General features: G+C 35.1%; 1 protein-coding gene across 2 annotated transcripts in view; it reads right to left on the reverse strand.

The window, feature by feature from the left end:
- Positions 1 to 13,938, reverse strand: part of PIK3C2G (phosphatidylinositol-4-phosphate 3-kinase catalytic subunit type 2 gamma) — a 200,105-nt gene that overhangs the window by 62,322 nt on the left and 123,845 nt on the right. For both annotated transcript variants that reach the window (XM_052668620.1, XM_052668619.1), the window contains exons 22-24: positions 13,591 to 13,720; positions 11,298 to 11,434; positions 8,502 to 8,671 (exon numbers count right to left, since the gene is read on the reverse strand). In XM_052668620.1, coding sequence (XP_052524580.1) covers positions 8,502 to 8,671; positions 11,298 to 11,434; positions 13,591 to 13,720 — 437 coding nt within the window. The remainder of the gene's footprint in view (positions 1 to 8,501; positions 8,672 to 11,297; positions 11,435 to 13,590; positions 13,721 to 13,938) is intronic.

Genomic DNA, 13,938 nt, shown 5'->3' on the forward strand with positions numbered 1-13,938 from the left:
AATAGAAGAGATAAGTGAGTTAGCATGTTTTAAACAGTTCCATACCCTGTCCCCTCAAAAAAAAAAAACAACCCCAACACATCACCACCACAGAAAAAAAAAAGCAAAAACAAAACTCACCACAAAACCATAAAACAGAATGTATTTTTCCTGAGAGATTTACCCTGAATTTTGTTTTTGATAGATTTTATTTCCAGTAACACACAGACAGAGACTCACTTGGCTCAACGGGAACTCATGACTAAGCTTCAAGGCAAAATATTTATATAGGGGGTGGAAGCAAGGACAGAAATACAGAATCTCTACCTGGGCATGCAGAAATGGTGTTTGGAAAACTAAAGCTCAAGTAGAATTAAAACTGAAAGTGAACGTGAAGGGAAAGAAGAAAAACTGATACGTCAGTAGCAAAATAATGAACAGGCTGAGGGAATTAAGCTTGTTTACCTAGGGAAAGAGAAGGTTTTCAGGAGAGCAAATAGCAATATTTTGATGTCTGTAGGAGGCTATGAAAAGAATGGAGTCAGGCAAGAATGAGGGACAAAGGTCTTAAATTGAAACAGCTGAGGTTCTGACTGACAATAATGGAAAAAAAGAACTCCTCACTATGAGGATAATTAAATATTGAAACAGGTTGCCTGGAGAGATTGTCGTAGCAGGTTTTCAGGATTCAACTGGATAAGACTGTAGGTAAATAGGACTGAATTCAGTGTCTGAGCATTTTTAACTCCTGGGCTTAGTTCCATCAGAAGAGGGGTGGCCAGCAGAGACAGGGAGGTGATTGTCCCTCTCTACTCTGCTCTTGTGAGGCCCCATCTGGAGTACTGTGTCCAGGTCTGGAGCCCCAGTACAAGAAAGACAGAGAGAGAGTCCAGAGGAGGGCCACAGAAATGATCAGGGGGCTGGAACAACTCCTTATGAAGATGGACTGGGGGAGCTGGGCTCGTTCAGCCTGGAGAAAAGAAGGCTGCGGGGTGACCTCATTGCAGCCTTTTAATACCTAAAGCGAGCCTACAAACAGGAGGGGAATCAACTCTTTGGAAGAGTTGATAACTGCAGGACAAGGGGAAATGGTTTTAAGTTGAGGGAGGGGAGATTTAGGTTGGATGTCAGGGGAAAGTTCTTTCAGAGAGAGTGGTGAGGTGCTGGAACGGGCTGCCCAGAGGGCTGTGGATGCCCTGTCCCTGGAGGTGTTCAAGGCCAGGTTGGATGGGGCCCTGGGCAGCCTGGTTGTAAATGGTGAGGTTGGTGGCCCTGCCCAGGGGGATTGGAGATTCATGATTCTTGATGTTCCTTCCAACCTGGGCCATTCTGATTCTGTGATTTTTGACCTACATTGTTCAACCAAATCACTAAAAATCTATAATGACAAGAAAGTTTTAACTCTATTTTCTTCTATTTCTACTAGTTTTCGAGATATCTACTAGATTAAAAGTTCTACCTGCAAATTTGAAACCAGCCTTTTGAGTATAGTTTCACTCATCTCATTTTTATATGATTATCTATTTTTAGAGGCAGAAACATCAATGTACAATTCTTAGTCAATTGAGGACAGCTCTTATACCACTATGACCTTATTTATTCACTACATTTCTTCTTCTTAATATCAACTTCGGTATTATTTTTGTTTTTGATTATTAGAATCTAAATGTGAGCTTGCCAGTAAAATCACTGTATTAGACATATCTGCTATTTTGATCAGTAGTAAATGTAAGATTTCACACACTGAATTGGCCTATTCTAGAAGATTTATCTGTGTTTGTAAGTAATTGAATTGGTTACATGGAGATTTAATCATGCTTAACTGATGCAGTGGAAAACAAGCTGTAATCCTTGCTAAAAGTAAGGGCTCTGATTTATCACTGTTAACATCCGTTTCCCAATTTATACTGACACATGGTAACTGTCTGTGCCCCTTTGTTTGTCCAAAGTGCAAAGAATTTCACTTAACTAAAATGCCTTTCACAGTGGGCCAAGTGAAGTTATTGAAATGGAAATTTGAGTACATCTGTTCTCATAGGATTACTATGCAAAGTGACTGTATTGGTATGACAAATATGTACAGCTAAGGTTAGAATTGGTCACAGTTCTCAATATAGACCTAACATTTGCAGTGTGTATTGCCACCAGGGACTCATTTAGAACCTTACCTTGTGACAAGAAAACTGGCAATAGACTCATGATGGGAAAGCAGAAATTAGTTTTGGTCATCTGTTGCTGGTTTTCACACTGGCTGCATTTTCCCAGTCTCCATTGTGATCACTAGTTCTTCTGAAATTTGACCACAGAATTTATTCATGCACATCAGAATTTCAACCACTTTGTACTGTCAGATACTTGGGTAGAATCCCAAAATAGATTCTCCCTACAAGATGTACTCAAAGAACATACATGTCCTGGCTGCAACCCTGCATCTCTTAAGGACTAATTTAAAAGCACTACTGTGTCCAAGACTACTGTGTCCAGGGAAATTCTGGGGCTTCAACTCTGTGTCGTTATCTTGAGAGACACATACAAAGCAGCTTCTACTTCAAGTCACTACCAACCAGAGTGCATAGCAATTTTAAGGTGTATTTAAGTCCTTTATACACTTTAAATTCAGTGTCAGTATTGGAAAGTGTTTAGTACAGCTTTCCTGATGCCTCATATCATTTTCTATGAGTACTACATTTTCCAGATTTGTTAGGAATTTATTACTAAATATATGGATAGAGTAGTTGAGAGTTAATTCACAAGGAGTTTGTAACAATTCCTCTGGTTAATGGAGATTGCTGACCAACTAATTATTGTGTTGTGATTGCCTCTCACCAGTGAAAAAAATAAGGGGGAGAAGGATTTTAAATCTCAAGACCTGAAAGATATCTTAAAACAACAGGGTTTATATCTCACACTGACTAATTAATCTGCTAGCAGGTCTTTTCTGTATGAGATGACTATTTGGAAAAGATAGTAGTAGATGTCTGATGGAGTTTTGTATTCCAAAAAGAGAAGAATAAATCACTGATGAAGAAGCTGAAGTTTCTTAGAGCAGGGGATGAAATCCTACATGAATTAAATATGTCAGTATGCTTTCCACTTAAGGATGAAGGACAAAGAGGTAATATGCGGAACAAGCAGAAATAGATATCACAACCAAGCTACAGAAATTAATTTAAAAGTGCTTGATATACACAGACTGTGTGTGAGAGCAGCTTTCCCTGAATATAAATAGGTATGCAGAATGCTTCTGGAGAAACAGATGCTACAATAAAATGTTTCTGAGGGAGGAGGAAAGAGGAAATGTCTCTGTAAAGAGTTATACTTTGGAAAGAACAACAAATAAAATTATATAATCAAAGTGAACATCTTACCTTTTTCTCTTTTATTTCTGTTTTATTGTTAAAATTCCTGTTTGTGGAGTCATGATTTAAAGAAATTCATGGAGTAGATGAGAAAAAAAGAGAAGGAGAGAGAGAAGAATGAAATCTCTAAAATAGGAAGGTGATAGAGAATCATTGAAATGACTTGTGTGATAAATCTTGAAAAGCAGAAGAAACTCCACTGGTGCCTCTGAAGGCATCAAATAATTTATCTAGCCTAAATAACTGTTGCCAAGAAGACATGATGACTCCTTCAGGAAAGCAGCATTTCCTAAAGATTGGAAAGTAGCTAATACCGTGACTCAGCAGAATGAAAAGATGGGACAGGAACTGGGAATCATGACAGATGGGAACTGAGTTCCACGGGACTCAATAGAGCAGAAGAAAGCACTCAGATGAACAGAACTAGACAGAGTCAAATCAATACAGGGATTGTATGGGAAAAAAAACCCAAAACATGCCCTCCTAAATGTCTTTTCAAAGTCTTGGTACTTTGAAAAAGGTAACAAATTAAATCAAGAATACCAAGTGGACAGTGAATATAATTTACTCATAAAGGTTTTAGTGGATGCTCTCCACAAGAGGCTGTTAATGAAAATAAACACTCGCTAGAAAAGCACAAACTATTATTCAGGATTGATAATTAGAGAAAGCAGCAAAACAGTAACAATAAATTCCACTGTTGAAAGTAGACAAAGAGAACATAAATGCATCCGAAACTCAAACTGTACTGCTTGGTCTTGATTTGTGCTGTTGGTGTTTAACTTATGGCAATTAGAGGTGCCTAACATCAGAAGTGATGGACCTCTTGCCTCATAAATCCAAGCCTCTTTAGGCCTTTTCACCTTTCAGGTGATACCGTTTCATGTTTATGCCTTTTATGCATATTTCACCTTTTGGTCTTTATGCAAAGACTGATTTGTATGACCAACTTTAAACACCTGTATAATCTTATTAAGACCACTGGTGATACTAATGTTTTAAGTTATGAAATTAAATCTTTCCAGGATTTCAGTCAGAGATTTCTGAAGGGCAACATAGAGGAAGTGCTGAAACTGGATACTGGCTGTTATACTTCACATAAACTAACTCCAGAATGATCATACTGGAATAATAAATTTAACCTGCAGAAAATAAACTATTAAACAGGCACACTGAAACATTTATAATGTTTCTTTTTTTGGTCAGTCCAAAGAAACTGTTTATATATCAACCTATTTGTCAACTTTCACATTCTAGGCTTTTCCTTTAAGAAGTACCCCTCTCACCCACCCACCCCAACACCCCCCCTCCCCAAAAAAAAGAAAATTATTTCAAATTTCAAATTTCATTTCAAATGCTTATCTTCCTTCTTCCATTATTTTCCTAAAAGTAGGAAAAGTAATCGTGTAGATAGAGCTTTTTTTTTTTTTTCTCTGAATGGATTCCAACTTTGACATTTTAGAAAAAAATGACTAAAAAAATGCATTTTTTCAAATAAACTCTTCCAGGAAAACTAAAATCAATTTTATTAACAATTAAAATGAAACGTGTTACTTATTAAATAAAAAGTGATAAGTTTTTATATGCTCAGACTTTCTTAAGTGTTTTTCAGCATAGGAAATTTACTGATGTAAGAAGAAAGTGTGGGAAACATCATTTTCCCATGTTTTTGAAACTTCCTTCCAAAAACCCAGTGGAATAGTTAGACTGCCTCCAGTAATTAACTTTGCAGAAGAAAACCATCTTAGCAGATGTAATTTCTGGGAAAACTCCGCCAACATGCAGGATTAGTTTGGCAAAAAGATGGGTGTCTCTGTGATTCAGATCAGGGAAAACAAAAATCTGTGATTAGTTATTTTAAAAAAATAATATACACAAGTTATCACAATGTGAATATATAGCATGCCATGAGCTGTACTACTATCTTGCCATCAGCTTTCAAACCACATATCATTGACTAACAAAAGTTCTGCAAGTGACTGGTAGGGGAAAGAATGAGACTGGTAAAGACTGGACTGGTTCACTTAGTACAGGACTTAAATAAATATCTTACTGCCTAATTCACCAATTAAAAAATGTTTAAAAAGAGCTGGTCAGCATTGAAAAGAAGAAAAAAAAAATCAAAGAAAGTACAGCAAGTACAGCCATGAGCCCAACACCTTTTTCCATGCCATTTGATGACTGCCTTACTCTGATTTCATTACCTGAATAATAGTACACCTGTTTCACTCAGAGTGGGTCTTAGAAAGTGATTGCCATGGAATAGTCAGCAGTGAAAGAATAGGAGAGTTAAATTAAATGATAGAAGTTTCTTCATGTAGTTTGGAGTGCACCTGAACAATTAAGTACTTCAGGGTAATATAGGGTCAAATGCAGTGGCTGGATTAGAAAATGAAAGAAGTGGAATTTTATTAGCACTAACAAAATGTATAATTAGTATGATTAAAAAAAAAGTCTCATTTTCGAAAGGAAAGCTCTCTCATGATGCTTTTTAGATATGTCTCCCTTCAACACTCTTCCAAAACATTAGTTCCCAGACCCATGCAAAGATAGGTTATTATTAGTATTTAAGATATTTGCTTATGTGAAGGGAACTAGAAAAAAAAGAATATTCCTGATTAGTCTTTCTTCTGAACAGATGAAGTGCTGAACCACTGTCTTCTGCCTTGCATTCAAATCTAGGCAGGTTTGTTGGACACCTTTTAGTAATGAGGGGAGGGAATTGAAAAATTCACTAAGCCCTTGCAAGAGTGTTATGCAATCATGAATGCAAAAATGAGCATGACTGCATGAATTATATAATCTTCAAAGAATACTCTGTAAACTCATAATGGATTTCATAGAAAGAACCATGGTCCATGCATGACAGAGTGGGATTCTGAAAGCTACTCTGTATATCTTTATTTACATCAGAGTTAATGCTCCATATTCAGAATGCTAGAGAAGACCTATTCTCAGGAAAGTTTATGAGGAATAATATTTTGTGACTGCTAAAAAGAACTCTCTAAAAGCATATTAGATAGCTGTTTCAAGAAAGATATCTTCCTAAATTTTCAAAGGAGTGTCCATTTTTCATAATTTCAGATAATAAGCTACACAAATTTATTCATTTGCATAGCTTTTTTGTTGTTGTTATTTGTTTAGAGATTTGCATTAGACACTTCATTCTTTAAAGCTACCTACAGAACTTCACAAGTATGTACATAGCATCTACTGTATAAAAAACAAAACCAAAATCCAACGGCCAGAACAAATAACTCCAAAATCTGAAATTATTTTGTTGCTATTTTATCAATGTTATTTTAGGAGCATGAAATCATTTGATAGTGAAAAAAATTCAAATAAAAATCTAATAAGAACTCAAATAAAAATTTAATATAAAGAAATGTTAAAAGTAGAGACTAAAACTACCTCAGGATTTGCCTTGTGGGAATGGATGGATACAAATAGCACTGAGCGTTTTAAATTGAGTGAGCCTGAACTTTATGGGAAGTAGAAATGTCATATGCCTGTGTTTCTGTGTTACAAATAATATGTCACATTTCTTGTAGGTGCATTCAGCTCATGAGAGCCATAGTCATTAATCTCATACCTGCTCAGTTGCATGCAGGTTCAGGGAAGGCTCATGATGTTCATAACCTACAGAAAGTATGAGTCTTTGTTTTGTGAGGAACCATGAGGGAATTAAGTAGAGGTCCTAAAATGTCAATTATCATTTTATTTTATGTTATAAAAGCAATATACTGCATGGAGAAAGAGGAAAAAAAATGGCTACTGTTTATGGATGTTACTTACTTACAATGTAAGTCATTTTTATAGTCTTATTTACACAGTGTAGTAAGACTGAATTGTAAAACAATAAAATCAAAATCTACTTTTATTATTGCTATTACATAATTTCTGCTTAAGTTATATTGCTTTGTATGTCCTTATATTTTGTTGGTCCTACCTTTCACTCCCACTAAATAATTCTCTGCTCATGGGAGAACCCTACTCAAGAAAAATTCTGCGGGGCTCTAAAAGAAGGTTTGCTGGAGTGAAAGATGCAACATTTAACCGAGTGTGCCTGAGTATTTTCTTATGGCTCTGTTCTGCTTTATTATTTCTCTAGCAAGTAAGTAGGATTAAAAGAACATATCTTGAATGACTGATGATAATTCTGAACACTGCAGCTAAATCTTTTAACTGTCAAGCTCAGGGAGTACTTATTAGCCTCATCAGCTTCCTTCATATCAATATTCCCACAGTAATTTCTGTCACGTACATGGAGATAGTGTAAAACAGTCAAAGGCAAGCTTAAGAAAAAAAAAAAGAAGAAGAAAGAAAACAAAAGAAAAGAAAGGAATAATTAACTCAAAATCTTAATTCTAATACTAGTTCTGGAAACTATTAGGAAACATGGAAAAAGTCATTCTCCCCACTTATTTGTCATTATTAAGTATCATTCATCCATTTCCTATTTAACAGTTTCTTCATGTGCTATACACACGAGAATGATCACACCTATTTTTATTAATATTATTTATTATTTTATTAATCCTCCTATAGCATGTCCACAGCAGGAACTAGAAAACACGATCACACTATTTTATTTATAGTTATAATCATGTAGGCATCAGAGATAGATAGAAACAGAAAAGTCGCATTCTTGTTTAAGTACAACAAGATAACAGCAAAATAAGACCTGACCTTCACTATCTTTGAAAGATGATGTAAAGATTGCAGCTTCACCCACAGAGGCTTAATGCAATCTCTTTTCATGTCTAATTGGAAAATTTGGGTTATTCTCTCAGTATGGAAAAGGAGTTGTCAATTAGACACACCTATGGTTTGGCATTCATTATAGAAACACTGTTAGAGAAAAAATGGAAAGCAGAATCTGTTTGCCATAGTCTACTGTTCTGTTCACTACCCAGGTTAGTCTAATCCAAATTTCTGACCAGATAAGAATTTAAGGTTTTTTGCTAGTTTGTTTGTGTTTAAGATTGAAAGGGGATCTCCAACATCTCATTTCAGCTACCTTTCTAGTAATTCCTACATTTATTTTTATGTTTTGTAAAAAATTGAAAGAAAAAAAGCATGACCTTACTTGTACTTTATTAATGGGTATTCAGAACTTCTTTTTAAAGTCTATCTATTGTACGTATTACTATATATACTAACCTTCTTATACTTCCAAATGTCTGTGCGTGACCTAAAAATCTTCCAAAATCAATGTGAAACATGTGTCCAGCATTCGTCAACATTATGTTGTCATTGTGTCGATCACAAACTCCCAGAATGAAGGTGACAACACACCAGCCAGCACAGGAATGGAAGAAATTCCTTATTGCCTAGTTAATTAAACAAAAGCACTTATTAGAAATATAGAGACACATTTTTTTCTTTTTCTTTTTTCTTTTTTCTTTTTTTTTTTAATGCTAAAAGCAAATAAATGTGGTTCTACAAATGTTGCTAAAATTTTAACACAAGTGTTCTTAGGATAGTTCAAAGAACAATTAATACAGAAATTTCAAAGTTACAATGCAACAACAATTTTATGCATGAAATTTTCAACTTGTGGTTTATAGATTCTTGGAATTCTGTGGAAAACTTACAAGCCAAAAGGTATCTAAGAAAAACAAGATAGATGTCAGGAAGCTCAGATTTTCTGTGCAATAGTCTGCATCTCTTTAGAAGTAGGATGGAAATCTATTAATTTTACAAACTGCTTTGAAGAAGTGGGTTATTTATACAATTGTTCTGTACCTACATAGGGCTTTTCTCTCCACATTTCAGCTGCGTTAAATTACAATGAATCGAGTCTCATACTATCTACATTTTACAGAAATAAAGTGAAGTAACAAAGGCTAAATCATTTTCTGTGCATAGCATCTGCAAATCCAAATAGACTATGAGATCAAGTCAAGTGTCATGTAGAGAAAACCAAAAGAATGATTAAACTGCATATCAGTCTAGCTTTCCTGTTTGATATAACCTACTTCACTGATGAGCACTTGTACATGTGGAGATGTGTACTTTCCCAGTTATTCTACTCATTCAGATCCATCCTATCAATCTTTACAGTACTACATTGTAGCATTGCTTTTTGCAAAAAACGTGTCTACTGACATAGGAAAAAGTGCAAGCTGCTGATCTGCTTACCGGACACCCTTAGATGGGTTCTGTTTTCTACTAAGTTCTGTGATAAGCAAGTAACAACTGCAGACTTCTATTAGCAGAATCTACCCAATCACTGTCACAACATTCAGCATCCTCTCTGTGGGGACAGTTATTGCTGATTAAAATCATGATCAGTTTTCTACCCCAAAGCAAAAGGAATAGTTCTCATCTGGTTGTTTGTTTGTTTGTTTGTTTTTTAATTTTATCAATAGTAGTTTAAGAACTGTAAATGCAACTCTTATTCAAAAGTCTTAATCTCATGGGTATCTTGTGATCATCACATTTTTGGACAAAACCTACGTGAGGCAAGGTATATCATTATTCAGGCATTCAGAATTTCCATGTAGATTGAGGGTGACATCGGCAATGGCTGATATGCTGGATGACAACACTGTGGAAGACTTAGGCCACAGCACAAGACTGGTGAATTTTATGTCTCACTGTACTACTTACTCACATGGATGACCTTGGATAAAACACCTAAGCTTCCTGTGATTCTGTTCACTCAACCATAAAATGAGGATATTAAAGCTTATTCTGCATAAGCTTTTTGAGTGCCCTAAATACAATATTGTATGAGTAAAAAATTACTAAGTAAAAGAGAAAGGTTAATTCACCAGCAAGTGCAAGGTGAATATATAGCAGCAATTTTGTGCATGCCCTATGCAAAATCAGAGTGGACTGCATTTTATATGATTAAAAAAATCAAAATAAAATCGGTAGAAATTGGTTTTATAAAATTTCACGTTAACGGTACTTTTTTTACAAAGAACAGCAGGTGTAAGAAAACAGGTTTTCAGTAAATAACTAATAGCTATCTAACTTTTCAATCAAAAATGTTGGCTGCACATCTATCATAATACTGTAAACACAATTTTTTGTTTTTATTTCTGAATGGCTTGATCCTGTTTAACTGAATATACATCATATACTAGGAATTCCAATGTTCTTCTTGATGTGAAAATATGGATGAACAAAAACCTATTGAATAACTATAAAACACTAAAGATTATCAAACACATTTCTGCCATGTATCTGCCTACTAATGAACTTTCAAAAAAGCAGTTCATTTACAAAATGACAACACTCAAGGCTTCCCTTTAAAATTCATTTAAAATGTTGGCTACTAATCTACTGCTGGCGTGAAGAAGGAATCAAAAATTGTCCTAGCAACACAAGTAGTGAAAACTTTTTAATGGACCTTAGAATATGCTCAACCATCAAAATGAATAGAAGTTCCTTTCAAGAGGAAATCTCTGCTTCTATAAATAAAACTTTGGTTTTCTTGGTGCACTCATAATGCTTGGTTTCATGTAAACAGATGTATTACATGGGATCCCACAATGTGAAGTGAAAAGCTTGATCTTATGTGTTATATGACTAGGCAGTTTCTATAACACAGCTTTACAAAACTTGGTATCGCTGTGGCTAGTTTCAAATACAGAAAACCCACTAAGATTTTGCACTGCTTATATAAAATCAATTATTTCAAGAGCTGGACCCAAAAAATATTTTGGAGCTCAGAATGTAATACTTCAGATTCTCTTCACTTCACTGTTTCTATTTCAAAACATCTCTATGATGTGTTTTTATAGGCAAAGCATTACAAAGCAGTTGATGCAGAGCAGTATCTCTTTGGAAAGAGAATGGTAATTTAAATCAATTCCCTGGCTTCTATGTCTGTTACTTGTTTGCCTCGAGTGTGAGTCATCTGTTTATTGCTGCATACTGTCATTACGCTTTCTTGTTTCGCATGATATAGGATTAAATATATAATAAGGTTCATTATGATGTTACCTCTTGGTAACTGGATTCCAGACGATGGTGATGACGGAACCATTTTTTAATTGTGTTTTCTTTCAATGGTCCTATCAGTCCAGATTCCCTGTGGATCTTGGCTAGTGTGGTAGCATCTGGCACCATCTGTACAAGTCCTAATCAGATACAAAAGAGGTCACATGAGAGATAAGCCCACAAGTTTAAAAAAACGTGAAGACGGCCAATGCATTTGCATATTTTTGGATCATTCCATGCATAAAAAATACACACTTAGAAACTTACAAAACAATGGATTAAATCAAGAAGATAGACAAAGATTTACTTTTTTCTTTGTCTTAAGAGACAATAAAACAAAAGAAGATAGTGAAAAATGGCAGTTCCATGAAGAAATAAAATCACCAGTAACAATTGTGCATGCTTAAGTGTTTCAAGGTACCAATAAGGCCAACATTCAAAGTGGGTATAATGTATGTGCAAACAAAAATCTGTTAAAAATTTTTTTTTGAATCAGATATTTACTATGGAATAGAAAGTTCTTTCATATGCATTTATTTCAAGAATACTACAGACATTTTTTTCAGTATATGATACTGATCACAGCTGGAGATGGTATACTGCCTGGTAGTGCAGAGATTACTCTGATCCAAGGTGACATATACTGGGTCTTCAAAATGCAAAAGAAGCCAAACATTTTGCAATGCTTCACTCGATTCTTATGTCCCTACTGCTTGTACTTAATTTCTTCTTTGGAACTGAGAGCTGGCTTGCCAGCCTTCTGCCACTGTTCCTGTATGTGGTCCCCTGGCACCTCACTCTGCAACTCTGCATTACAGGAAGGACTTTTAATGAATTCAGTTGGTGACTGGCTTCTCTACAATGCCATACCTGGAAAATCATACCCTCAGAGTGCTTTATCTGCTTTATATTTATCTGTGTTTGCTTGAGTTTTAAGTGATTCTTGTGTTCCCTTGACTACATAGTGATCATCTCCAATGCCCCTTGAGTGGAAAAGCTGGTCCACAAAGCAAGACATTAGCTCAGGACTTGCAGGATCTGAGTAAACCAGTGTAGTATAGTTTCGCACATGTTCTCCCCGACCACAGGCATGTCACTTGGTCCTTTTATCCTTGATTATCAACTATAAATCAGTTATATTAACATTTCTATTATTACTATTATTCTATTTTTCTATTATTCTTAAGGAAAGACACTGTGGAGAAAATCTGAGATGTTGAGAGGTTTTCTGCTACAATTGTACTGAAAGGAAGAGAATGTTCAGACAATATTATTTCAAGATGTTATCTACATCTTTCTTGGCAAAAAGCAAATTAAGTGTTAGTGTGTAAGAGAGACTATAATACTATGTTCAGAAGTAATATTCTTTATGTTATTTGCCTTTAAAGTGGAAGTCTTCAGGTTTTGAAAACAACCTCTGCAAAGAAGGCAGTAGTCTATTTCTGTTCACCTTAACCACCTGCCATGTGTGTGAAGTTATCTGTACTTCCTCATAGTCCCTTCATGATCTTTCATCCTCTCTCATTTTCTCTTTGTGGCTCACAATAAAAATGAGTATCTTTATATTATATTATATTATTTATTTATTTATTCATTTGGTAGATTTTCTACAGAAGATAATTCGAATACATCAGTCTTCTGTTGTACAAGGAATATTTTCAGTAAAATATTTAGAGTCAGTGAAAAATAGTAAGCTTTTTGCTGTCAGTAATTTTTTGTAGCAGGCAATTGGCATCCCTGCTACAGGTCTACTATAACCATAAAAGAGAGAAATAAGGCTTTCAGATGAGTCAGGCCTGCCATAAGTAGCATAAATCACAAGAGTTATATACGAAATTCAACATAGGAAAGCTGTCATCACTTGTCGACAGGTACCTTCTGTAGCCACAAGCTTCTGGGTTCATTTAAGCATCTTTGTGGGATCACACTGGATTAAAACTTTAGTAGCTATAGCAAATTTTCTCAAAGCCCTCTTTTTGATATGTGAAGTTACTTTTAAGAATATGGTCAAAGCCGATGGTACTGAAGCTTTTGCAAATTTCTAGCCTAGGTTGCTATAAAGTTAAATGAATTTGGTTGTACTGCTGGAAAGCAATGAACATTCAGGATTACACAGGCATTTGATGTAGGGCTTGAATAAATGAAGTTCTGAACTTTTTTTTTTTTTTTTTTTTTTTTTTTACAAGGAAAGATAAGCAGGACACTCGTGAAAATAAAAGTTGAGATATTTCTGTACCATTGTTTACATGAGATATGAATAATGTGATAGGAGTAATCTTTGTAAACTGAAACTGACCTTGGCCATTTCCTGTAGATAAACATCTATAAATTATCATTTGCATATCCAGACCTTCTTGGAGCCATATGTTGTCAATCACTCGAATAATTTGCAGAACCAGCATATCCTGACGTAGATCATCGCCTATCTGTTAAAATAGCACAAAAAGTTCAAGTTTCTCCTTCATTTCCACACAGTTTCATAATTAATTTGGACTCTTTCCTATGCTAAAATTGCTACATTTATTTTACAGTAACCCCCTCTTGTTTTTCTTCAAATTTGCTGGTTAACTTTCAGTGTCAGAAATAGAACAGAATAGATGGCACAAGTAGGCAGCCATAGAAATGGTAGCAAATGCTCTCTGAT

The sequence above is a fragment of the Tympanuchus pallidicinctus genome, unplaced genomic scaffold, assembly GCF_026119805.1.
Source record: "Tympanuchus pallidicinctus isolate F22 unplaced genomic scaffold, pur_lepc_1.0 scaffold8, whole genome shotgun sequence".
NCBI lineage: Eukaryota > Metazoa > Chordata > Aves > Galliformes > Phasianidae > Tympanuchus > Tympanuchus pallidicinctus.